Here is a 23650-nt window from a genome sequence, read left to right as displayed (position 1 = left end):
GTTCACTTTCTCATTCTCTTGTCCGTATGAAAAAAGAAGTGTACCAAAACCCAACATCTAAAGGACGTTAAAAAATACACCGAGAAATTCGATTCTCGGCACACATACAAAACATGATAAGACATTACTTTATTATATCACCCTTTTTTGTTTCGTATTCATTACATCTCGTATCTCTCACCCTAAATGTATCGCACGGTTGGCAAGATAATGGCGGACAAGCGAAAGAAGAACAACTACTGTCGCTTGTTGGCTCATGGCTTTTTTCCCTGCGTAATTGTGCGCAACAGCATACACAGACTTACGGAGCTTACTACATGCTAATGCTGAATTGACTTGAATCATATATCATAAAAAAACATTTTGTTGTTGAATACACCTCCAAACGATATACTTGCATTCAACGTACACAAATGATAAAGGGCAGAGTAAAAGAAGATGATGCGCAGGACACCAAATCTCCTGAGTCTCTCGCCCGTTGAGATTCGAACTCACACTATCGCTGTTCGGCGTCCAGCATTAATCGCGCACGGTCTCGGTGGACCATTCAGACAAACCGGCGATGGCTCTTATTTCTTTGGAAGTTTCGCTGAACCACCACCGTCTCCGTTGGTGTTGCGGCGTTTCTTCTCACCTGTTGGAGAATATGGGGCAAGTTGTATTAAACCTCTTGTTGTTGGAGGGTTTGCAAACGCGATGCAAAATACGTACGCTGATTGCACAGCCGCCCATACCATCCACTGTCGCATGCGCAGGTATGGTTCGGTTGACAGAGTCCATGTTTGCACGGTCTCTTGCAGGTTGAACGCTGCCGACGTCCGATCTGACAGTGATCTCCGCTCAGTCCCGGCTTGCAGCGACACTTGTTCACCCCTCGGCATTTACCGTCGTGCAGACACGGTATGACACATTTCGCTGTAAACGATATTTCCATTAGCATCGATTAGATCTAATTTAAATGACCCGACAAAATGGCTTACAGTACTCGCAGCGTAGCCCATAGTAACCCTTGGTACATTCGCACTTGTCCTTCTGGATGCACTTGCCCCCGTTCAGGCACTTATCTGCACATATCCCTGCAAAGAGATGTCGAGAACCATGAGTCAATTACTTTCCGATTGCGGACGGAGATGCTTGCTACCTTACCTCCCTCACAATGACGGCCCTGGTAACCGGGCGGACAGGAACAGGTGCCCGGCGCGGTACAATTCCCACCGTTCATGCACTGCGGATAACAGAGCGCCGTCTGACAGTACTGTCCCATGTAACCTTCCGGACATTGGCAGATCTTGTCCTCATTGCAGACACCCTTGTTGGCACACTTCTTGTCACATTCCGGGTCGGGTCCTTTGGTTTTTGTGTGTTGTTGTTCCATTTCCCAGATTATTGTAGCCGTTGTTGTGGTGGATGAAATGGCGGAACCATTGTTCCGTTGTGTTTGTTCGTTCGTTCGTTCGTTTTTTCCATTTTTTATATCGAAGGAAGGGGGCACATACGTTTTGTGTGTGTATCGGTTTCATTTCAATTTCATTTTGAATTGTTTTTTTTTTGTTTGTAATTGGGATGTGAAGGACGTATACCGGAAGGTTTGACAGGGATTCGATGGGATGTTTAAGGACGACGATTGGTTGGTTCGTGGCAATAAACACACGTACACAGGTAGACACATACAAACGCGCGTGTGCACACATACGCACATATACGTGTTTATATACATATTTAGGGCAGTTACAAAATCGAGCACAGCCAAAAAACCAAAATGTATATATGAAAAACGGTTTCGCACAGCGTTTCCGAAAAAGAAGGGGAATAGAAGTTAAAAAAAATATTTTTCAAGAACGTGGAAAAACAAACATGAAAAACACATAAAACGTAACAAAACGAAACAAATGGAAGCTGGTTTTATTTATAATTATTGATGTGGATACGATTGATATATTAAGGTAGATAGCAATGCAGGTTGCTTTTCTGTGCGTGTGCTTTTTTTGGGTGGCGTAAAATGCACTTCTCTTTCTACGATTTCCCACCAATTACCACCATTAACCGCGCAAAGCTCCCGTGGCAAATATAGTACATATAAGTTAAATAAGTAAAGCTCTCCCTTTCGGTTTTCTAGTACTCGAACTTTCCACATTCTTGTTGAAATAATTAAATCGGGTTTTCTTTTTATCATATCTCTTTGTATGTGTGGTTTTCTGTTGTACGTGCACTTTTTTCTTTTTCTAAAACAAAAACAGGTCCCCTAAATAATTTTGCGCCTCTCATCTCATCACACATGATTGCAAAAAAAAAAATATCAACAAAAGCAAAAGGTGCTAGAACGGTACGTTTTCCCGTGATATAACGCGGTATACATATGGAAAGTCCGATCACCCAAGTCCCATCCAGCACGGAATTGGGAAGGGCAGGAGGTAACGAAAGGGTTTACGATTTGCAGCATTTCCACACAAAACGCGGATGGTTATAATTTTCACAAGCGTTGGTAGAAAGGGTTTTTTGGGGGAGCATGGGCAGAAGGGAGGAGTAGGGGTTGAGTGGTTTGTTTTGTTTGCTCCAAATTTTGCGTTTTCCATAACTGAAGATTCCAAAAAACAAAATCAAGTCTCTGCGAAAGCCAACAGAAAAACAAAACAAAAACGGGTCGATTTTCAGTGTCAGATGCGCGCGGTTTGAGAAATGCTGCAAAGTCGCGAAGCGAAGGATAATTATCTGTTTGTAGAATACGTAGAAAGTGGAGGGGAGCAATAAGGTTAAAGGTCAGCATTTTGTTGACTAGCGTCGCTTGTGCTTGTGAGTACGAGATTTGCAGATTAAACAATAAATTACAATTTTGAAGTTGGATGTAAACCATCCCATTTCGAAACGGAACATCAAATGTCTGCAAACTTGTGATCGAAAAGGGTATCAAAAAAGTTCATTATTCTAATGATTTTGCCCGTATAAGTACTCTAATACGTTGCTAATAGTAATAAATTATCATTATTATATTTTTTAAAGGACATTTTTGACTTAAAATCTCGACTAAAACTTAACTCCCATACGCAGGACCCATTCAGCTAGACATGATAGATTTACTATCCATCTCTTAACTTACCTACACATCATTGAGAAAAGCGAAATTATCTTTCAGATATTTTAAAAAGGTTTTTTTAATATAATTTGAAAAATTTGGGAGAGAATTCTTTTGAAATTATTCAATAACCCCTCATAGTCGCGAACTAGGGTCATTTCAAAGTGATCTTCTGAGGAGAATCTAATCTATTGATGTAGTCAAGTAAGACCTATCCCTCTAGAAAGTACATCATTCGACAGTTACAGCCCTGCCAACGGACAAAGAGCCGTGACTAGGACAACGGCAACGAAGCAGCATAACTCTGTATACACCAGTGACATAGACGCTGGCCAAACATATATTTCAAAATAAAGCTTTGTGGAAACCAAGCAAGGAGTGCAAAAGCGGTATAACAGAACATGCACTAGGTTCAAGGTAGAAGCGGTTCATTTATAAACTAACCCAAAGCAGAAGCAGTATCAACTCAGCGTAAAAGGATGGTTCAATACAACGTAAAAGTACATAGAAGCAGAGTATTTTGGGGATGTTTTGGTGTCTTTATTTTATGAAATGTTCTTTGAATAGGAAACAAGAAGAATTCATTTTTTTCATTACCACAAAACACAAAGGGGAGCGTTGGGTGTTCGGTGAAATATAATTTCGTTGCGGTGCGCGTTGAACTTTAAAGTACGTTTGAAGGCTTTAAGGTAATTGAGTAATCATCTTTCAGATATCTTTTGTTGGAATGGAAATATTAGAAAAGTGAACTTTGTTGCATGAAAGCAAAGAACTCATACATCTGCAATAGTTTCGGTTCGCTAGTGTTATATAGAGTGACAGTATCTATCACAATACCTCCAAAGGATTCTTTTAGTATCTCCTGAGATGCGTGGATTTCTAATAGCATGACTAATAAATTGAGGTTTACAGGACATTATTTACCTGCTAGGACATCTCCATTTTTGCAAGAATTTATATCAACGCATGAGTCGCTTTCGGAGCGATTGAGCTGCAATTTATACAAAATCGTCCATTGCAGCCATGTTACCCACGGGCAAACAGGTGAAATTGCGCGTTAAAAAAACGTTACAACATCATCATACAAGTGTGTCACCGAGACACAAACCAACCAGTACCCAAGATGGGATTAATGTAGGGAATGCAGGAAAACCGGAAATAGGTATGAAAATGCGAGGATGCGCTTGCATAGTGTTAGCTATAAAGTGGGAAATACAGTACGACATGTTAACAGAGCACAGGGCAAAAATACAAGCGTAAGGAATCGGAGCAGTTTTGGAGAGCGGGAAATGAAGGTGATAGGGAAACAAACATAACAGAAAACATAACAGAAGTAAGGCAAATACAACAAAAAGGCATACGCTACCTTGCGGAGAAGATGTTAGAGTAGAAGATCTTTCATACACACCTCTATGTGCACATTCCTTACGCAGTTTGATGCGGAGAGGCGTCCCGGGGACCGGTTTGCCTTTCCGCGTTTGGATCAGGAGTCCAATGCTGAACATTGCAATGCCCGATACATTACCGGAGCATGGCAGGATCACACTGAACTCTGGTGCAGGAAGAAAAGCGTAAGAGTGTCGCGTTAATATGTATTTTAGGCAGTGTGGGTTGAGGGGCGGTAACGTATTTCCTTTGCTGGAGCTGCCCGTACCTACCCTTGGCGTTCTTCGGTACGCGTCCGGACGTTTTGATCGAGATCGTCGGTGGCTTTAGGATGTTTTCGTCCACCGACATCAACCGGTCGAAGTTGTAGTAGTACTTTTTTGAGCCCGCCTTCCAGGTAAAGTTGACGCTGCTCACCTCGGACGGTATGACTGGCAGATACTGACTAAAGTTTGGATCCCGGATATGGGGCGAAACTCGCCCATTGTCGATCGCATAGATCTTCATCGCGACGCCACTAAAGATCTTTACCTGTTGCTCGTTGATCCAGAGCGACAGATCATCATCGTACGGGTCTTGATAGGTGTAATAGTATTCCTGGCGCGACTGTACTACCGATGGCAGCAGTGTGCAGGCGAGTATAATCAACAGTATCAGTGCCTGCTGTTGTCCAGTTTTCGATTCAGTCATTGTTTTTTTCTTGTCGTTTAATTAACACAGCCACAAAATTGGTATTTCGTATTTCTTCGCGCAGCTTCCTGTCGTTTTGCTTTCCTCACCCGAATCAGTTTATCTATCCTCTTTGATCTATCATTAGCTGTCACCTTATTGGGACTAGCCTTACTGTCAGCCTTATTCACCTTATCAACTTAGCTATCTATCTTATTCAGTTCTACATGTATTCTCTCACAAAACACGATTATGAAACAAACGTTTCTGATTAGGATAGTTTAAAGACTCAAGTTATCTATGACTTGTTTTGGCACCTTCATCGTATACAATGGATAATGCAGTAGGGATTAGTACAGCGTCCTTATCAATGATTGAAACGATATAATGGGATACGTAACAGGACAAAGAAGTAAAAGAAGAAAAAATAAGATCAATGCTTTAGAATGTGAAACTAAGTCTACAATAGAAGCAATCAAGCAAGCAGTTAAGCAAATTGGACGAACTTCGCTGTATGATATATTTGTAGTGCAGCTATGGTATCTTCAGGTGCATTGTAAGAAGATTGTTAAGAATATTTTCATAGTTAATGATACGATTAACATCTCCAGCACACAAACGTATGCCTTTGTCAGGCACATTGGAGATTTTGTACAACTCTTTGTCATAATGCTTGAGCGAGTTACATAAATTACAGAACGTTTCAAGTGAGCCGTACACGACCTCGTTATGAGGCGTTCAAGCAAATAGCAATTCTTTACTTTTGACGTTTAACGAGTGACGACGATAACTTTATTTGTATTGTGGATTTCTTTACAGTGTGCGTGAAGTTTTCTAGAATGACTTTATCATCTCTAGATGCTTTGCAGATATAGCAACCAGCTTAGTTTAAACAATAGCTAACTTGTTCTACCCTGTCCTGCCAATGTACGGACAGGAGCTCTAAGCTAATACGCTTCAAATGATTGCAATTAAGCGAACTTCAACAGTGCTAACTGCACGAAATAGCCATCCGGTTGTGCTGAATTGATCGTAAGCACGTCTAGAATAAGGAACTCCGTTTTATAGGTTTGTGATGTCAATCGGTAAAAGAACTCGTACCGCACATCGTAGCCACAAAGCATCAGATGCCGGTTTTTCGGACCGACTGACCGATGGTCAACCACTTTTTTATTGCCCTTTACAGATAGCTTTCGCCTTCAGCACACGGTTCTACCGGTCGTCGCCATGCATTTTGCAGGGTAGCAGCAGCCGCATCGCTAGAGAGTGAATTTATTACCTCGAGCCACGCTGGGAGACCGGGCTTGAATTGCGCTTGGGCGGCACGGCATGTGGCGTGCGGCAACAAAAGGGGAAACTGTACGGGCCATTTGCAAATACAAATGGGGTGTGGGCCTTCGGGGGTTCTGTTTGCCTATCGACTTCTCCTGTACTGGTTTGTGGCGCGTTGTTGTTTTTTTTGTAACGATCGATAACAGTACGATCGGGTCCGATATGTTGCGCAAGGCACCACATCCACGCACACAGCGTCCCTTTTTTATAAACAACCGTTGCTATGTCATTCGAAATGGGTATGATGCAAGCGACGAACCTAAAAACAACAAATTGCGCAAACTGATCGTACTATTTTTCGCTGATAGAATCGCATTAATGGGACAAATTGTGAAGAGCAAATTTGAACAAAACTTTTGCAGGTAACTCTCTTAAACAAATCTTTGGGAAAGCGTTGTCGCCATGTACAGGAAGTAGAAAAAGAATGAAAGAAAGATTTTTTAAAAAAGATGAAAAACACAAATATGGATATAGAGAAAGAGAACCAAAAACACACCGTGAAAAATAAGGAAGAAAGGTGAAGCACAAGGGACAGTCAAACGTAGGGGCAGTGCGTGAAAAGCTAACCAATAAAGATAAAAGCCGAAATCAGCGCGCACTTTAGAATACTTACTTCTGCAGGAGCGCTCCGTCAGGTAGAAAGAGCTTGTTTCTTCGCAGTTTGCAAGCGGTTGTTTATTATTATTAATTTATTTTATTGCCTTCTGCCATCGAGATTTTTCTGCACTACCGAAACACACTGCCCGTGGGTCGGTTTTGCACCCGGAAAAGGTGTGCAAACGGCGTACGATGGGTACGCAACAACAACAAAACAACAAATCCGACTAAAGCCCACCAAAAGCGGACACACACCAGAGACGACCCTCTCGTTCGTATACGAAACTTTTTTCGTTCTTGAAAGGTGTTATTCCGTTCCAATTAGGCGTACGCGCGTACTGCAGTTTGGTCCGTGTAAATCATAAAAACCCCGTACCGTTTAATTGCAATGGCGAATCCTCTGCTGTCGCAGGAGATGATCGTGTATTGCACTTGAAGTAACGTCGTTTTCGTTGAGCAGATACGAGGGACGTAGAAGATTTTTTTAAAAAGCAGTAAAAAAAACCTTCAAATTAATTCCTCATCTTGCTTGGTTGGTTGGTGAGTGAGTTAATGTTGCCTGTGTTGTCCGCGGATCGCAAAGAGAATGGTGTAACCGTAACTTCATGCGATCAGTGCACTAACGTAAATAGGCGAGGATGGTGGCGGGAAGATGCATTGCATTTTGTTGTCACTGCTCCAATTCGTCTTGTCTACTTCGGGCGGTTCAAACACATACATACGACACACACTTAAACACGCACACAAACGCTAATGAACAACAACAAAAATGCACTTATTTTCAAACACCAAGTGACAGTGATGTGGAATTGAAATGGTGATATGATGAGATTGATCACGATCGGTTGGAATCGAACGAGGATAAAGTTGACGGGTGCGTCGAGCGACCTGCAACTCGGTCCTGAGGCGCGTTCGTTGTAAAACTGACAAGAATGACGTCTGCTGGTTGAGTATTTATTCTCAATGGGCGCAACGCTGTCTTCTTCACTGGTGCGGTTTTCTTGGTTTGCCCGAGGGGTTCTGCGGGCGGGATCTCACCTTCTGGAAGGCACCTTTACGGTGGTCGGAAAGGGAAGGAATGCAGAACCGGGACCTGCGGGATCCGGGGTCAGACGCATTGCGAACGTGCGATCGAGAGGGAGAAAAACAGAGTGAGAAAAGAAGAGAGAAAGCGTTCGAGTGGTTCGATCTGTCAAAGGAGAAGATAAGAAGAAGACGGCTTTTAAACAGTGCGGTCATCAATTTATGCAGCACCATTTTAGGATCACTGTTGCAGATCGCGATGTTAGCAATCATTGCGCCCAGGCCATAGCTTTCAGCCAGATGCAGAAGAGTAGTGTTCCTGTCATCAAGGAAATTCAGGCATTCCTGTCGCGGCATATGTGCATTTGTTACGAAAGAAAATAAAATAAATATGGTTTTATTTGGACTTATTGCTGCAGCATGATACCTTTGTACATTTTTTTCCTCATTAAATACGGCTTTTGAGGATGCCTTTTTACATATGGAGAAAATACACTAACTAACTACATGTGAATTAAAAGGGAATCAATAACGAAACATCCTGTTCGGGATCGATTCAGAAGCGATATGAGCCCAAATCACTTGAGCTTATCGTTGCTATGAAACCAAAAATTCATTTACTACGATGTATAAAGAATAATCAAATGCAGTGAAATAGGACCAGTATTATAAACCAGAAAGTATAAAAAATCTCAAACAACTTTCCCCACCTTTGTATGTCGAAGGCATCTTAGCATCACAAAAACACGAACAATTTTGGCTCTGATATTAGCTTTCTCCACTTCCTTGCTATTTGCTATGCACGGCACATATTTTACAGTTTCTTTCATTTTCACAATTTTCAGATCAAATTAAATCTGATCCAACAAAATATTTGCAGAGCTATTGTTAGTAACATTTGGTCGTGCATGTAAGAAAAAATTGAGAAATCTACCGCTGCGAGATAGTACCCTGAGAAATATGCTGGCTCCGATACCGTGCAAATAGACGTAGAGAGACATTCCTCGCTGCGACATTTCTCAAAAGTAGCTCAATTTTGCAAACAAAGCAAAACCGCTCGGCGAGACATTTCTGTGGCTACTGTGATGATATAATTCTATGTGTTTCTATAGCAACGACGTTTAGATGCTGTTTTTTATGTATGGATTTTTCATCACATTTCATCGAATATTACCGTGCAACTAGACCTGGAGCGATATTTCTCAGTGAGATATTTCGCAAAGGAGCTCAATTTAGCAAACAAAGGAAAATCGCTGGGCGGGACATTTCTTTGGCTACTGTGATGATATAATTCTGTGTGTTTCTATAGCAACGACGTTTAGATGCTGTTTTTTATATATGGGCTTTTTATCGCATTTCATCGAATATTGACGAGAAAAGTCGCGGCGAGAAATGTCGCTCTGCGTCTATTTGCACGGTATCCGTGCAAAAAAATGGTAAAAACTTTATTTTTCGAATATTCTCATAAACTTCAAATAAAAAAGCATTGATCGAATAGTTCAACTAGGATACGAAGTGTACTTATTCATATTCCTTTGACAAATGTCCAAGCTTTTTTATTATAAATCGCATGCATCTCGTTGTTTCACTCGTTAACCGATTTTATTTACGAGAGTAATGCTCAATCTAAAGACGCCTTAATGTTATGATGTGTCCGAATTCAAGCAGAACTAAACTCAGCTACATAAACAGGTGGCCGATGCGCCTGATCCGGGCTGCGTTCGATTACCCGGGCTGCGTATGATTCCGGATAACGGAGGGTACGTTGTGCTAGATATTTCCTGGAGTGCCTTTTCCAACTTACGTAGAGAAATAATATTGTGCCTTCACAGCTTTACCAGTAAAGTTTCACGCCGTAGTGTGTAGTGTGTCCCGTGAACATTGAAAAAACGCGTGGCGGTGTGTGGTTCCTTATTGTGTATGTGCGTGATTATGTTTAGTCATTTTTTTGTTGATCAAAGGAGGTGAACATCGTCGTCATACAGGAAAGAATATCCAGTGAAGGGGGGGTTCAGGGAAACGAAGAAACGGAAGATCATCTGTCCCAGTGGCACCGTGAAGGGACAGAGAAGCATTCCTCACATGCGTACCAACACACGCGTAGTCGCATACCCATTGTGATAATAAGCTTTCGGACGAAGCAACGCAAGGCAACAATCCTCTTTGTGCTACTTGAATGCTTACACACATTTGCCTATTTACCTGGGTAGTTACACACACCAAAACGGTGAACGCGGTAGACGGTACGGAGGGGGGCAAAGCAGAGCGGACGGGCCGAAGAGAAGGGAAAGAAAGTGACCATCTTCTTCGCTGGATCTTCATCAACGGGTCCCGCTAGCGAGCAGTGTTCAATTTGCGTGCTTCTTTTCTGCGGTTTCCGCGTCCTCCGCGAGGCGAAAATCCGAAAGCTCCACAGTATCACCCTCCCACATCACCAATCAGCTGTTCCACGATCAGCATACAAACCCGGATTTTATTTGTGGATTTTGGCAACGCGGCAAAGCTGCTGTAGTCGGAGGTGGCGGTGGTGATCAGACATTCATTTCGTGAGCATTCGCAGCCAAAATGTGGAGTCCGACGCACATTCAAGTGACAGGTAAGTGAAGCGTAACGAATAGGTAGGTAAGGAAAGGTAGGAAAGAAGGTTGGCCAGATGTGGCGTGGGAGGGTGCGGTTTGGATGGTCGGTTGAGGCTAGAGATGACGGTGGTGTACAAATAGAAGCGAAACTACATTAATAAATGCAATAGATTTTGTAGCGAAGAGAGGTGCGCCGAACAGGCCGGATTCGCCAGTTGGAATGCGAAAATGGGTGGATGGAAATGGTTGAAGCAGCAACACAGAGCAGTCGTGCACCGTTCTTTCGGTGTATTGTGTCAGCTGGTGAATATAATGCTCAGCTTGCGCCACGACACTCGACAGTCGTGGGCGATGAATCATCCTTAACCAAACATTACACTCACAACTTCATGCACGCACGCAGCAAACAAGCTGCAGGTGCACGGTCGAACATCATCACCGGGGACGATCGGTAGCGAGGAGGATGGATGGTGTTACTGAATCATCTTTACTACATTTCTAAAGCCACCCTTATCTTGTACAACCCCGCACGATGGTTCATTATCGCTCGAGGCACCATGTTAACCATCGAGAAATCAAGGGGGAGCGGCTAGGAAACGTTAAAACATCATCCTTTCGACCGTATAATCGTTCAGAACACCGGAGAGAAGTGGAAAGGAAAACAACACCACCCGTGAGCAAAAAGGCATATGAAGCAACACTTCTAACGCAAAGAACAAAAATGTTAAGCAAACATTTTCGTTTGTTGGCAAAACACGTGACCGTTTCTTCTAGATTTTTTAATATACGTAAGGTGATTTTAATTTTATTATAATTTTTATGGATCGAATCTAAGCAGAATCTCTCCACATTTCGAAATTTGGGGACACATCTGATTCAATAGAGTAAACTAAAAATGGAACGCTTCCGAAGCAAGTAGTTTTTTTTGTCTGCTCACCTCGTTCCGAGTTCCGGATTTTTTTTCTGCCAGTATATGTAAAGCAGACTCGGATTGAGCTTTTGCTTCACTTTACACCTTATTCTAGTTGTGATTTTTTTCCTACATCTCTTTTGTGGTTTTATTTGCTTTAGGTGAAAGGAAGATGAACGTAGAGAGTGTAGGTGGATGCGACTACTAATTAATTTGGGTTATGATTTCCCTGACACGACGGGGAAACAACCGATGAAATGTTTCCTCGGGTAAAATCTCTCACGGAGCTGTGGTTTTTTTTATTTTCTTTTCTTCATCCCCTTCCTATACAGCCCAAATTGAGGTGCACCTTAAAGTTTGAGATTGTAATTGGTATTGCAAAAATAAAAATGTTTACTTTCATTTGGAATTTTCATTTGGTTTACATTTAATTGCTTGCAATACATGGGCGACATTTTGTAAAAAAAAACAATTAAAAATCTTGATCGCATTTCTTTGGAATATTAGATTGGATTGGATGGAGTTAAATTGTGTACACTTAACTACCGGTGCTGTGAAGATTATGTTTTCCAACTCACCGTATTGCCAAAACTCCAAAAATAAACATTAAAAATCCTTCCCCATCACTCACGGGTTTACCTAATTTCTTGCGCCACTCTGTTCTGTTTATTGTGCTTCAAAGCACACGAATTCGTTCCACTACCTTCACCTTAATTCGTGCGGGTTGTTTTATATGCAATCGCTAGTGTGTTATCTGAGCCCCGGAAAAAACAGTTAAATTTCGTTGAATGCTTCATCAAGCGCTGCTCAACAGGTTCAAATTGTGTTTTGTACATCACGAACGAACGAATTAATTTCCTTGTTTGATGTGTTTGTTTTTATATTTTTTTTTTGGTTTAAACTTTTCGTTTTTCAAAAACTTTATTAACACTTAATCATCAACTGATTTTACGCTCTTGCTCTTCTTATCCCGAAGCCAAAGGCTCATCAAAATCTTTGCTTTTCCCACACAGAGAACAAACATCTTGCAATATATGAATACAATGGCAATATGAATAATCCTGCTTAATGTTTTTGGGCAATATTTGTGGTCCGTTTTATTGTAGATGTGGAAGGGGCAGCGGAGGGGAATCGTTTTGGGTGGCTTTACTAAAAGGAAAAATTATTTACATTTTGCTTTTGTTTTTCCTTTCGCAGTGCAACGCGCCAAAGGCTTGCTCATCAAGGGTAAGGGCGGCACAAACAACTGCTTCGTCATCATCGCGCTCGGGAAGGAGAAGTACCAAACGTCCATCAAACAGAAGGCCCCCGACTCGGTGATGTGGAATGAAGAATGTGAGCTGTAAGTGTAGCCGATTCTGACCTGTCACATGTTTAGCGCTACGGTTTAACCTTCTCTTGGTTCCATTCGCAACCCCACTCATCCTCTCTTTCCCTTTTCTCCCGGAAACAGGCAAATTCCGACGCAAGGTAACCAGGCTCAGCTGGTGCTAACTGCGCTGCATCATAACAGCGTGGGGATGGATGAATTTTTGGGCCGTGTTGTGCTGCCACTGAACGAGATGGAGGTGTACGAGCGGCCACGGGCCCGCTGGTATAAGCTCGAGAGCAAGGATCGCGAAAAGAAGAAGGAAAAGGATCGGGGCGAGCTGGAGGTACGCATCTCGTTCACGGTGAAGGCGGGCTCGTTAACCGATCTGAGCAAGAAGGAGAAAAGCAAGAGCTCGATCAGCAATCTCGCATCCAGCGTTGGCGGTTCGCTGCTCAGCATCGGGGCGATCGAAAAGCGCAAAGGGTTGAAGAAGATCGCCAAATCGATCGGTTCGAAGATGCACATTTCCGGTATGGGAAAGAAGGAGCAACGGAAGGAGCGGGACGGTGCGGACGATACGTCAATGTACAGTGGGAGCTACTCGAGTCTGGCCGGTGCCGGTGGTGGTAGTGCCACACCGTCCACTGCCTCACTGCACCCATCGTCCGGTGGACGACAGTCGAAGCAAACGTTTGGCGATGCGGACCCGGGCGTAATCAGCGAGGACGAGGATGAGTTCGTGCTGGACAATCTGTCGCATAAGAGCTCGAACGGTTCGCTTAACCTGCGCCCGGTCTCGAACGTACCGGTGCAGGTGCCTTCAACGGTCGCAACGCCGAAGGAGTGGACGGTGCGTGATACCGAGGGACGTAGCGAGACACCAGTGGCGACCGGCGAGAAGGTGGACGAATGGGAACAGAAGCTGTATGGGAAGCATCTCGACATTGGCAATACCGATTCGCTGAAGCGTCGGAGCTGGGAAAGCTCCCGCGTCATGCTATCCGCCAGACGGGAAGAATCGGAACAGGAACCGGAAGGGGGTAGTGGTGAGCGGCAGGAACAAGGTGGGCCAGGTGAACAGCAGCGCGGACGCTCTGTGACGGCACCGACATCGCCCGAGCTGGATGGTAAGGCGAACCACCGGGAGCACCAAAGCGCCAATAGCACCAAAACACCGGTAACGACGACACCGAAACCGTTACCACGTGCCGGCTCGCAGGACGTAGCCATCATCGGCCGCCAGTCACCGGGTCCGGTGCCGGAAACGAAACCGGAAAAGGAAAGCTTCACCAAGAAGCTAAAACACTTCGTCAAGGAGCATCGGGGCAGCGGAGGTGGCCATCGTGCGGATTCGCTCGAGAATCTGTCCACGTCGGTTGGTGTCGGTGCACTGGCCGCACACAAGAAGCACGGCTCGAAGCTGCTCGGCACAGCCGACCAGCGCATCATCATTGGTGGCGAGAATGGGGAGCAGATAGCGGCGGCAGCAGCAGCGGCGGCCGCCTCCCAGCGCCAGTCCAAGCTTGCCCAGGTGTCGCCCGAAACGTTGGCGAAGTATGAGGGCAAATCGCGCGAGGAGGTAATTAAGATAGCGCACACGCTCGAGAATGAGGTGCACTATCAGAAGCAGAAGGTGAAGGAGCTGGAGGACTACCTCGACAGTTTGCTGCTGAAGGTGATGGAATGCCATCCGAAGATATTGCAAAACCCATACCAGAAGGCAGCACCAACGAAAAGGTAACGATGAAAAGCGTGGGGTTTTTTTTTGACGAGAAAGCTAACCCGGTGACCATTGCTAATCGTCTTAATTTGTGTTTGGTTTTCTCTTTTCCACAGTGGATGATTCACATGTTCCCGTCCGGTTAAAGTAATTTTTATACACTTTTATATTTTGAAAATTTTGATGAAAAGTACGCAAACCTCGTGATACATAAGTGAAGCGTGGTGGAAGAAGTAGATAAGAAAAGGAAAACAAATAGGCAGACAGATCGAGGGGAAAACCAGTTACTCATTAACAGTAAACAAACCACATACAAGCTGACCCGGTGGTGTAGGTAGCAGCATCGATTTTTCTACACGGTAGGAATCGTTTTCCCCGTATTAAGAATTGTTTATTCGGCTACTTGGCAACATTTAATTAGAATTAGCCGGAAATTGGCAGACATAACCTAGGAGGTCATAACGCCAAGAAGAAAAACATACACCTCCAATATGCGTACTGCAAGTGAAACAATCATTTTCTGCAACCAACGGCAAAACAAATTGCGGGCAGCGAACAATTTATTAGAATAAGGCCAAGATTTACAAGCTCCAAAAAAATCAGACAGGCTAGCAGCTAGTGGGTGAAACGATGGAGAAACGAGTAGTGAAACGAAACATTTTTACTTCCTTCGAATTTTGTCGAGAGGAAAAGCGAATGACAAAAAAAACACCCAACGGGAGGAATGCAATTACCAGCGATGAAACGGTGGTGGGTGGTAGGGATCGAAGTAGGCGAAAGGAGACTCTTAGTAATTATATATATTTTTTTCCACTAGCTACGGGACGATGCATTCCATTTTTACACCAAATTTATGTGCATTTTTGCGTACCCAAAAAAAAAATGCGTCCCTTCTCTTTCGTCCACTTCTACCCCATTCTCCCTCCCCTCTCCCTCCGGCTCGTTCATCGTGCGTTTTCTCGTTCGAGTATATCGGCGAGGGTGTTGTGTTGGTGTGTGACCTGTAACGACGTGTCTTCTACATCATAATCACGGTTAACGATCTATTATATTATCTATTGTTATTAATAATATTATTATTATTTTTTACTATTAAATACGCAATGTGTAATACAGTTGGGCGAGTGTGCATCATGTGTTCCCGAGGGATTGGCCGATGTGAAAGAAAAAAAATAGCCTTACAATACCCCCACCTTTTACCGGAAAAAAAATCGTATAGGGTTAAAGGATGAAAAAGAGATGTTTTTTTTTTGCAAATGGAGCATCTCCAGACGTGTTTTGCTTTTGATGATTATTTCTTTAACATTCTCTTAAGAACGGCCTTTTTTGTATAAAAACAAATTGTTAAGCAATTGATTATCGACTATCGTAAAGAGTTTGCCGAATTAAAACTAGTGTTAGTTAAAGAATCAGTTGATGTATAATAATTTATTACTCATTAATAATAATTGCACCAGTTTGGTTTACAATCCAAAATTACATAACTTTTGTTTTGTTTCTTTTCGTATATATTTTTAGTATAAGATAAGTTTAATTGCACCAGCATTGGAGCAGGAAATGTCTCCCAACCAAGGTGAATTGCTTCACTAGAATAAGTCACAAATAGGTTTAAGCAATAACAAAGTCTGACCTTTCTACATGAATAAAAAATGTTTGATTAAACAATAACTAAACTAGGAAAAAGTACGGAAAATATCATCTATAAACGAACAGAAGGTAGGCTTCGAACACACCCTGTATCGTGATTGTTGTAGCAGCGACCTCTAGTGATGATTAAAATCAGCCCTAAAATGAGGGTTTAGCGCCATCTATATGCGGTTAGTGTATTTACTTCAGTTTGGAACGGTACTGTTACGCCTTCCTGGAGCACAATTTGGTTACAAATGATCACTAGTGCTTGCGTTATGTTTCTTACCATAACATTAAACATTTGCTTGCACTTCACCGGGATGCATCGATATTTTCTTCACTCTGTTTATTTTCGTCAAACTTGCCTTACCCAGACTTCCAGCGCAACAGCAGCACCAACATGGCCGAATCACTCGTACGTGCGTGCCAGCTCGTAGCAATAAGGGCCCAGCAAATCTTCGCTCGTTCCTCTCCCAATACTCCCCTTGCACCGCAAACCAAAGTGCTACTGGCCAAACAACGCATTAAACGCGCTAACGACCAATAACAACAATGTTTTGGCTTGGACATTCCCCGGCCATTCTGCTTCTTTTAGTATGCGTCAACAGCGAACGTAACGGTACATTGGCAACACGAACATCAGCAACATCAATCCCGTGCAAAATCTTCTAGCGGATCCAACCGTGTGGTGTGAGTTCTGTTTATCCTCTCGCACCACCACGCGGTATCAGCGGCTGAGGTCACTCGCTCTTACGCCAACCCCAAGCAAATTGTGTTGTGACATCAGATGTCCACGAGGTGGAGGGGAAGACGAGAATGTGGGTGACAGTGCACGAAACGGAACAGATCCGAGTGATCCAATAGGACATGAGCTCATGGCGCGTGGAATTTAATAACTTTCTTTATGGCACCGGTTTCTGTGTGCGCTATAATTGGTTGGTCATGGCATGCGAATGACATTCTGGTGATCTGCAATCATTGAAGATATTGGAAAAGACGGGAAGAGGGAAATGTCTAGTGTCAGGTATTCAGCTGGTCACTTCATCCCCATTATTCTGCAGTTACAAATATGACGCAATACCCCACATCACCCGTCCTGGTAGAAATCTAACAAACATTACGCATTCCGAAGGAACCTGGAATGGATTTGCTGCGTATGATTGAACTGATTGAATCGAACGAATCTACCCCAAAATTGGGGTTAGGTACTCCCAGTTTCTGCTCACGCCTCACTTCAGTTTGCGCTCCGTCCACCCGGTCCGGAGTGCTCTCCAGGTCATCGAACTCTGAGATGGTGCTGACGCTTAACAGTGGCGCTGTTTTCGTTCTCATATGATGGCGCACACTTCACTACCTGTTTCTACCCCACTCGCTTCGCTTGCCATCATGTGATGCGTCGTGGAAGTGTTATTTTTTGGCCTTAGAACCCTCACCATCCCATCCGCTCCTTCTTCACATCTTGATCAGACAAACGGAAAATGTAATGCGCAAAAATACTTTCGCGATAATTTCCGTACTTGGGAACTGTGGTGAACAACAGTTACTGGTTGTTGGGTTTTTAATATATTCGAGGTTTACCGTGACTTGTTAACAATTCACCCTATCACCCTACCATATAGTGGTGAAATACAAGATGTCGGCCGTTTTTGCAGGGATGATAAAGGATGTAAACATTCCTGTGGGGATAAACGCATCAACACATCGAAACGGCCCCCACGAAGGTCGATCCCGTAAGGCCGCGGCCTCTGTCCCACATACCGGGTGCCTATAACAGTGACGTTTGTAAATGCGTTGTCAAGAAATGGGCCAACAACAAGGAGATGGTTTCAAGACGGTAACGAAGAAGTTAAAGAAGCCGAACATAAAATAATCAAAATATAAAACACATACACACACACACGTGGGCCCGCATTCAAATCTCACAAAAATAACAACAACCGCGTCCCTTCCACCAATAGTGGCACCCACCTACAATATCCCATTGGATTTCTTTCGTAAGCAAATTATAAAGCTCGCACCTTTTCACCAAACCTCTCACCGCCGTTCACGGCTCGTGACGAACGCTTGTGCGGCATAATGTAAACAAATTTTAAGAAGCAAAGGGAAAACCCACAACAAGAAACACTAAGCCAAAAAAGCATTTAAGAAAAAGTGAGACAAAAACGTGAAAATAGTAGACAAAAGGCAAGAACAAGTTAGTTAAAAAGAAAAAAGAAAGAAAACAGAAAGAATAAGAGAAGGGAACCAGAGAAATGGAAAGAATGAAACGGGAAAATATGAAGAAATCCGACCTATGTTGGCCGGTTCGTATCGAAAGAGGAATAAAACACAGTAACCAGAGAACGGAAGTTCAGCTTTGGCAAAGAGCAAAAAGAGTGCGAGAAAGAGAGAGAATAGTGGAAAGGAAAGAAAAGCAGTAGAAAAATGAACGGAAAACTGGAAATAAACCAGAATTCAGCTAGCCAGGATAGAGGAATTGTTCATTGAGACAGGAAAAAGCAAGAAGAAAGGGTCATAAAAAACTGAATAAACTTCCCCAAAAAAGGGGAAAATAAGAAGAAAAAGCAAGAAAAAAAAACAAATGTAGCCAAACGGGGCACCCAGGGTAGCTTGGGCTCCACGATTGCGCACCGTGTGTGCGTGTTAGAACATTCACAAAAGCGTCGAAAACAGGCGAAATGTGCAAAAAAAGTTGAATTAAACCCAGGACCAAAACGTGGCGGTACAATAAACATGGTAAATAAATAATTAATTTGAAGCAAAAGCTCCGCTCTTTGTTAGGGGATGGCGACCACTAAGAGAGAAGCAAGAACAAAAAAAAACACACACACAAAGATGACAGACTGGTCCGGTGGTTTCGTGTTCTTTTCTTAGTCCGCCCAGTAACAACTATGAACAAAATGGTGAGACCCTCGCTTCTCCCCCCATTTCTTCTTCTTCCTTCACCACCTAATATATGAGGGAAGAGAAGAATGAGTAAGAACGGAAAGAGATGAAGGTGAAGAATCTTGATTGACAAGTTGGAGCTGCTCTTCGATTGTAACGGTATATGATTTCATTTTCAAACGAACTCGGTGAACTGGTTGGAAGAATGCCTTCTTTCGGTACAACCGAACGCACACATCGATGATGATGTGTGATGATATACTAACGCGTCCGTGCGCCAGATCGGACGGGATGAAAAGTTACAACACGGTTCTCTCTATCTCTCGCTGTTTTTGTTGTTGTCGGGGGGAAAGATTCACAGAATCGTTTGCTGCCAATACCTGTCTTCTTTTGTTGAGGTGAGTGATCTGTTTGAAGGCCCAGAACGGGGTACGGAATTTGTGACGCTTCGTTGTTATTGTACGAATTTTATTTTGTTAACCTATTTCAGACAAATGTGACGCATTTGACAGGTAAACCATCTTATAGCATCTTGAGTGTTCTAACCAATCTCCATTCTACGAATATATTCATCATTTTTACTTCTCCTGCCAAAATAAGTGCCAGATTACTAAGCTTCTTCCAATATAGAAGCAACAGTTTCTATAGACTTAAGAGAAATGAAAGCTTTACCGTAGTAGTTATGGTAGTGCAATCATAATTATGGCAATGATAAGTGCAAGTTATAAATTTTTAACACTTTTAAACAAAACGGCACCTTCAGAAGTCATAAAGCTTATGTAACTTTGCGAGATATTTGGTTCATTTTTTGTCTTAGTTTAAGTTTCTTAAAATGTCTTCTACTTATATTTTTCAATAAATTCTCCCATGATATTCTTTTGTTAACAAGACAATATATATAAAGATTCATGAATGTGTCCGGTAATGCTCTCTAAATTTAGAACTATCCAATATAACAATATTAGTTGTTATCTACTACAAGATTTGACGAACAAAGCTTTCTTCGCTTAAAGCTTTCAAACATGAATTCCCTCAAAACAATCGCTTGCATGTGACGTTTATAATATCTGTCAAAATTACTCAAAACACTCATGACAGGTCTAGTTAAAAAAATTAGAAAAAGCGAATATAATGTTAGTAATTTAGCTACGTTATTGGGAAGCTTCAGTAGCCTAAGACGGAATATAGAGGATCCACGTAATTCCACAATGGTTCCCATTTAGGTGGCTAAGCTCGAACGCACCCGTGCCAGCACGCTCTCACGCACACTTGTTCAATCCGGGGCTCATTCTCATTCCCGTTCTCGAGCTGTCTCGCTTCTGCCCGTTTTGAGACGGTTACAGGTTCTAGGCTGGTTCTGGGGATGATCCCCAGGTCGGGGAAAGAGCAGAACAGGAGAAGAAACCACTGTCAGATGTCCGTGCTGCTTCAGCCTTTTTTTTAGTACTCTTTCCCTTCATTCCACCCCTCAAACGCTCCCCTTTTCCACACGTTTGCTGTTACTGTATAACTGTAGTCTCCTCGCCCGTATCTTTTGCCACCCATTTCTTCTGACCATCTTCTGCAGGTTCTTGTTCTCCCCCAAAACTATTCTCCTGTTTCCATTTACCCGTTTCCTTTGCCCGTGTGCAGGACGGAACGGCTTCTTCTGGTGCCCTTCTCTTTCACTCGCTGGCAAGCAAGATTCCATTTTCGTTCCTTCCGCCCGGGTTGGTGTTGAGCTGGAGCCGTAAAGTGGAAAAGTCGTGTGTCTTCTACCACCTTCCTACACCATTCCGCTCGTCGTACGATTCGTTTGCTTCAAACCATTCTCATCCCATCATCTTACCATCATCATCATCATTATGGGGAATCTTTGATTTTCTTTCCGTTTCCACCTTTCCACGTAGGCAAAGCAAGCGGCATTGAGAAAAATCCCAACAACCAGAAGCTACACGGTTTGTTGAAGATGTACACTAGCATGCTGGTACGTGTGTGAGTGTAAATTAGTATCAAGATGGAAAGATAGAACCTAAACCACAGGCAGGAGATCTTTCGAACCACTTTACAATACAATACGAGCTTGAAGTAAGAATTTGAATATTTTTAACAATATCTCAACGATAGCAAAAGATAAAGAATAGGTAGAAGGAAGATGTTGTTTAGGTTTGTGTCCTGACTTTAATTTCTTGTTTAGCTTTTTTTTGTTTATCACCGCAACATTTGATCTTTTGCATCTTCTCATCTTAACAAAAGTTCTTAAAATACCATCTTCACTATCGGCTATCACAAAGATCAAAAAGATGTAGTGGTACGAAATGGTAATCTGCTTATTATAAAAAAAGTTTTCTTTATATACATAAAGGGAAAATTAATAGCAAACAGACATTTAAATAAATTAAGTTATATTAGATAAATTGTTTTATTAAAATGACATTTTGCATACATAAAATTAGCTTCGGTTTATTTTTATAAAAATGATATAAATTGTTACTTTATTTTTAGCGTGACTTGTATCATCGCTTTGAAAACTTCTCCTTAAAAACACACACATATAAGGGTTCGTCGCCTGGTTCATTCTTTGCCCGGTTACCGAATTATTGGGATTGCTGTCGAGGGTCTCATCCTCCATTCCCGGTTTGTCAGTGTTAAGAATAAACTTTAAAGCGAAGCGTACGCCGTTCCCTGCGGTACTGCTTCTGGATAAAAATTAGAAAGTTGTCCAAGACGATACAGTGGTAAAGATATTAGAGCTCCCCTTCGGAACAACAACAAAATAAATGATTAAAAGAAAGAGAAAAACAATGAGAGAGATACATAGATTGAAAGAGAGACAGAGAGCGAATACAAAATCAAAGATATAGGTCCAAAACATTCTTTACCACTTCTTCCCTTGCCCCTTTCCTTCCCTTTGCCACCATCCAGAACCAGAACCTTCTCAGCAGCGATACACCACACACCGTGTCAGGAGGTTCGTCGCTGCCGCACGCATTCAAGTTTTTCGTGTGCGATTCAGCAATGCGCAACAGGCCAGCGACAGGTCAGCTTTGTCCCACTTTTTTCACTCACCACTTTTTAAGTTTTTGGGATTTGGCAGGGCGGTGGGCAAGGGGGGGGGGGGGGGTGGAGGCGGGTTGGGTAGCGGGTAGGTTGTTGTTTATGGAGAATGGTGTGAGGCATGGTGGAACGTTGCGCGGGTGTTGATTAAAATTCTAAAAATAACGTCCGGCCTCTCCACTGTTTCGAGGTAAGAATGAACCACACTAACCGAAAGACGGTTACGGTTCGCTTTTCATACACGGGAGCAAATGGGACGAATAATAAGACACAATTCTGGGTTCTGGAATGGCCTCAAAAAGTAATGAAAAGAAACCCAAATGGTCACCAAATCGGTTTTGACAATTGGTAAGGTGTGCTGATTGGTACGCTTACTGTCAGTCAACACACATTGCAATTCTACGCACGTCGGTACGGAACGCTGCGAGTTTCCATCACTATCCGAAAAGGGGTTCCATCGGCAACCCACTTACACTTGCTACCGCGGGTTGCGGGAGTCCCTGTTTTTTTGTTGTTGGGTGGGGCCACGCATATGTTGCGCAACTACCGGTGTGGAAATCTTTGCGCGGGGTCGTCTTTCAGGGCTAAATACACTCACATCATACGCATTATCATCGCATCGTCATTCGTCGTCGTCTTGGTGGTTATCACGGCGTCGACGAAGCTGAACAGCATAATTACCAGGGTGCAGGACAAGGAGCAATCATACCAAGCATAGGAAAGCCACGACATGCCCGGGTGGATCCGGTGATGGTATTAAAGCTAGGTGCTTGATTATACCGTTTGACAAAATGCGCTATTTCATACGGGAGAATGATCATCATAGTTCATAGGCACTTAGTTCCTTGATATTCTGCGAAACCTTGCTATATGTGTTATATTTTATGTTAAAAACCAAACTTATTTATTTTATTTTTTATTTTATCAATACGACCAGGCCGTTCTATCTGAATAAAAAAACTTACTTATAGCGTTTGCGAATTTATATTACATTTAACTTTAAAATTAAACATCAATCATAAAACCTTCGAAATTCGAAGAGAGTATTGGAAAAAGTTCTTAAAGTTGATTGTTTGTTTATTGCGAGTATGATTTATACGAGGAATGAAGGCGTTCAATTAAAATCATGTGCAATAAAATTTTCTTCTTTCGATTTTATTCTCCCAATACTTATTGAGCTGAAATTGAATCGAATTGAATTGAGGCAAATAGAATACTAACTGCTGCAAAAACTTGTTTCTTTTCAGGTGCTAAACTGAACAAGTACTTAGAGAACAAATTGCCAAAAATTAGAAAAGGATTTTATAAGCTAAGTGCTCGAATTCGAGCAGTTTGCCCGAGCGCAGATTAATGTTCATAAAATGATGTTTACTAATAAACAAATACATCCCCTTGCTGGATAAGATATTGAGAAGATAACAACTGCTCGAATTCGAGCAGTTTCGAATAAACGTCCACAAACAGCAGCATCAGAAATTCCTTGAAAAACGCTTAAAAAAAT

General features: G+C 42.6%; 2 protein-coding genes across 7 annotated transcripts; one reads left to right on the top strand and one right to left on the bottom strand.

Moving 5' to 3' along the window:
• Positions 1–58: 58 nt before the first annotated feature.
• LOC125763356 (protein shifted-like) lies at positions 59–8389 on the bottom strand. Of its 6 annotated transcripts, none has more exons than XM_049426460.1 (7): positions 7071–8389; positions 4729–5488; positions 4437–4622; positions 1147–1347; positions 981–1076; positions 712–915; positions 59–634 (listed from the first exon to the last, which is right to left on the bottom strand). In XM_049426460.1, the coding sequence occupies exons 2-7, from the start codon at positions 5144–5146 to the stop codon at positions 570–572; spliced, it is 1170 nt and encodes a 389-aa protein (XP_049282417.1). In that variant the 5' UTR covers positions 5147–5488; positions 7071–8389; the 3' UTR covers positions 59–569. The 6 variants fall into 6 exon arrangements, with proteins under 6 accessions (XP_049282417.1, XP_049282861.1, XP_049282687.1 ...); XM_049426904.1 differs by having other exon boundaries at positions 4479–4622; XM_049426730.1 differs by having other exon boundaries at positions 4729–5442.
• A 1393-nt stretch (positions 8390–9782) lies between these two features.
• On the top strand, positions 9783–16074 carry LOC125763170 (rab11 family-interacting protein 5). The gene is made up of 4 exons (XM_049426058.1): positions 9783–10673; positions 12764–12908; positions 13020–14615; positions 14715–16074. The coding sequence occupies exons 1-4, from the start codon at positions 10643–10645 to the stop codon at positions 14719–14721; spliced, it is 1779 nt and encodes a 592-aa protein (XP_049282015.1). The 5' UTR covers positions 9783–10642; the 3' UTR covers positions 14722–16074.
• Positions 16075–23650: the final 7576 nt, after the last annotated feature.

This window comes from Anopheles funestus, chromosome X, assembly GCF_943734845.2.
Source record: "Anopheles funestus chromosome X, idAnoFuneDA-416_04, whole genome shotgun sequence".
Taxonomy (NCBI): Eukaryota; Metazoa; Arthropoda; class Insecta; order Diptera; family Culicidae; genus Anopheles; species Anopheles funestus.
This window is presented reverse-complemented; position numbering and strand designations above follow the sequence as displayed.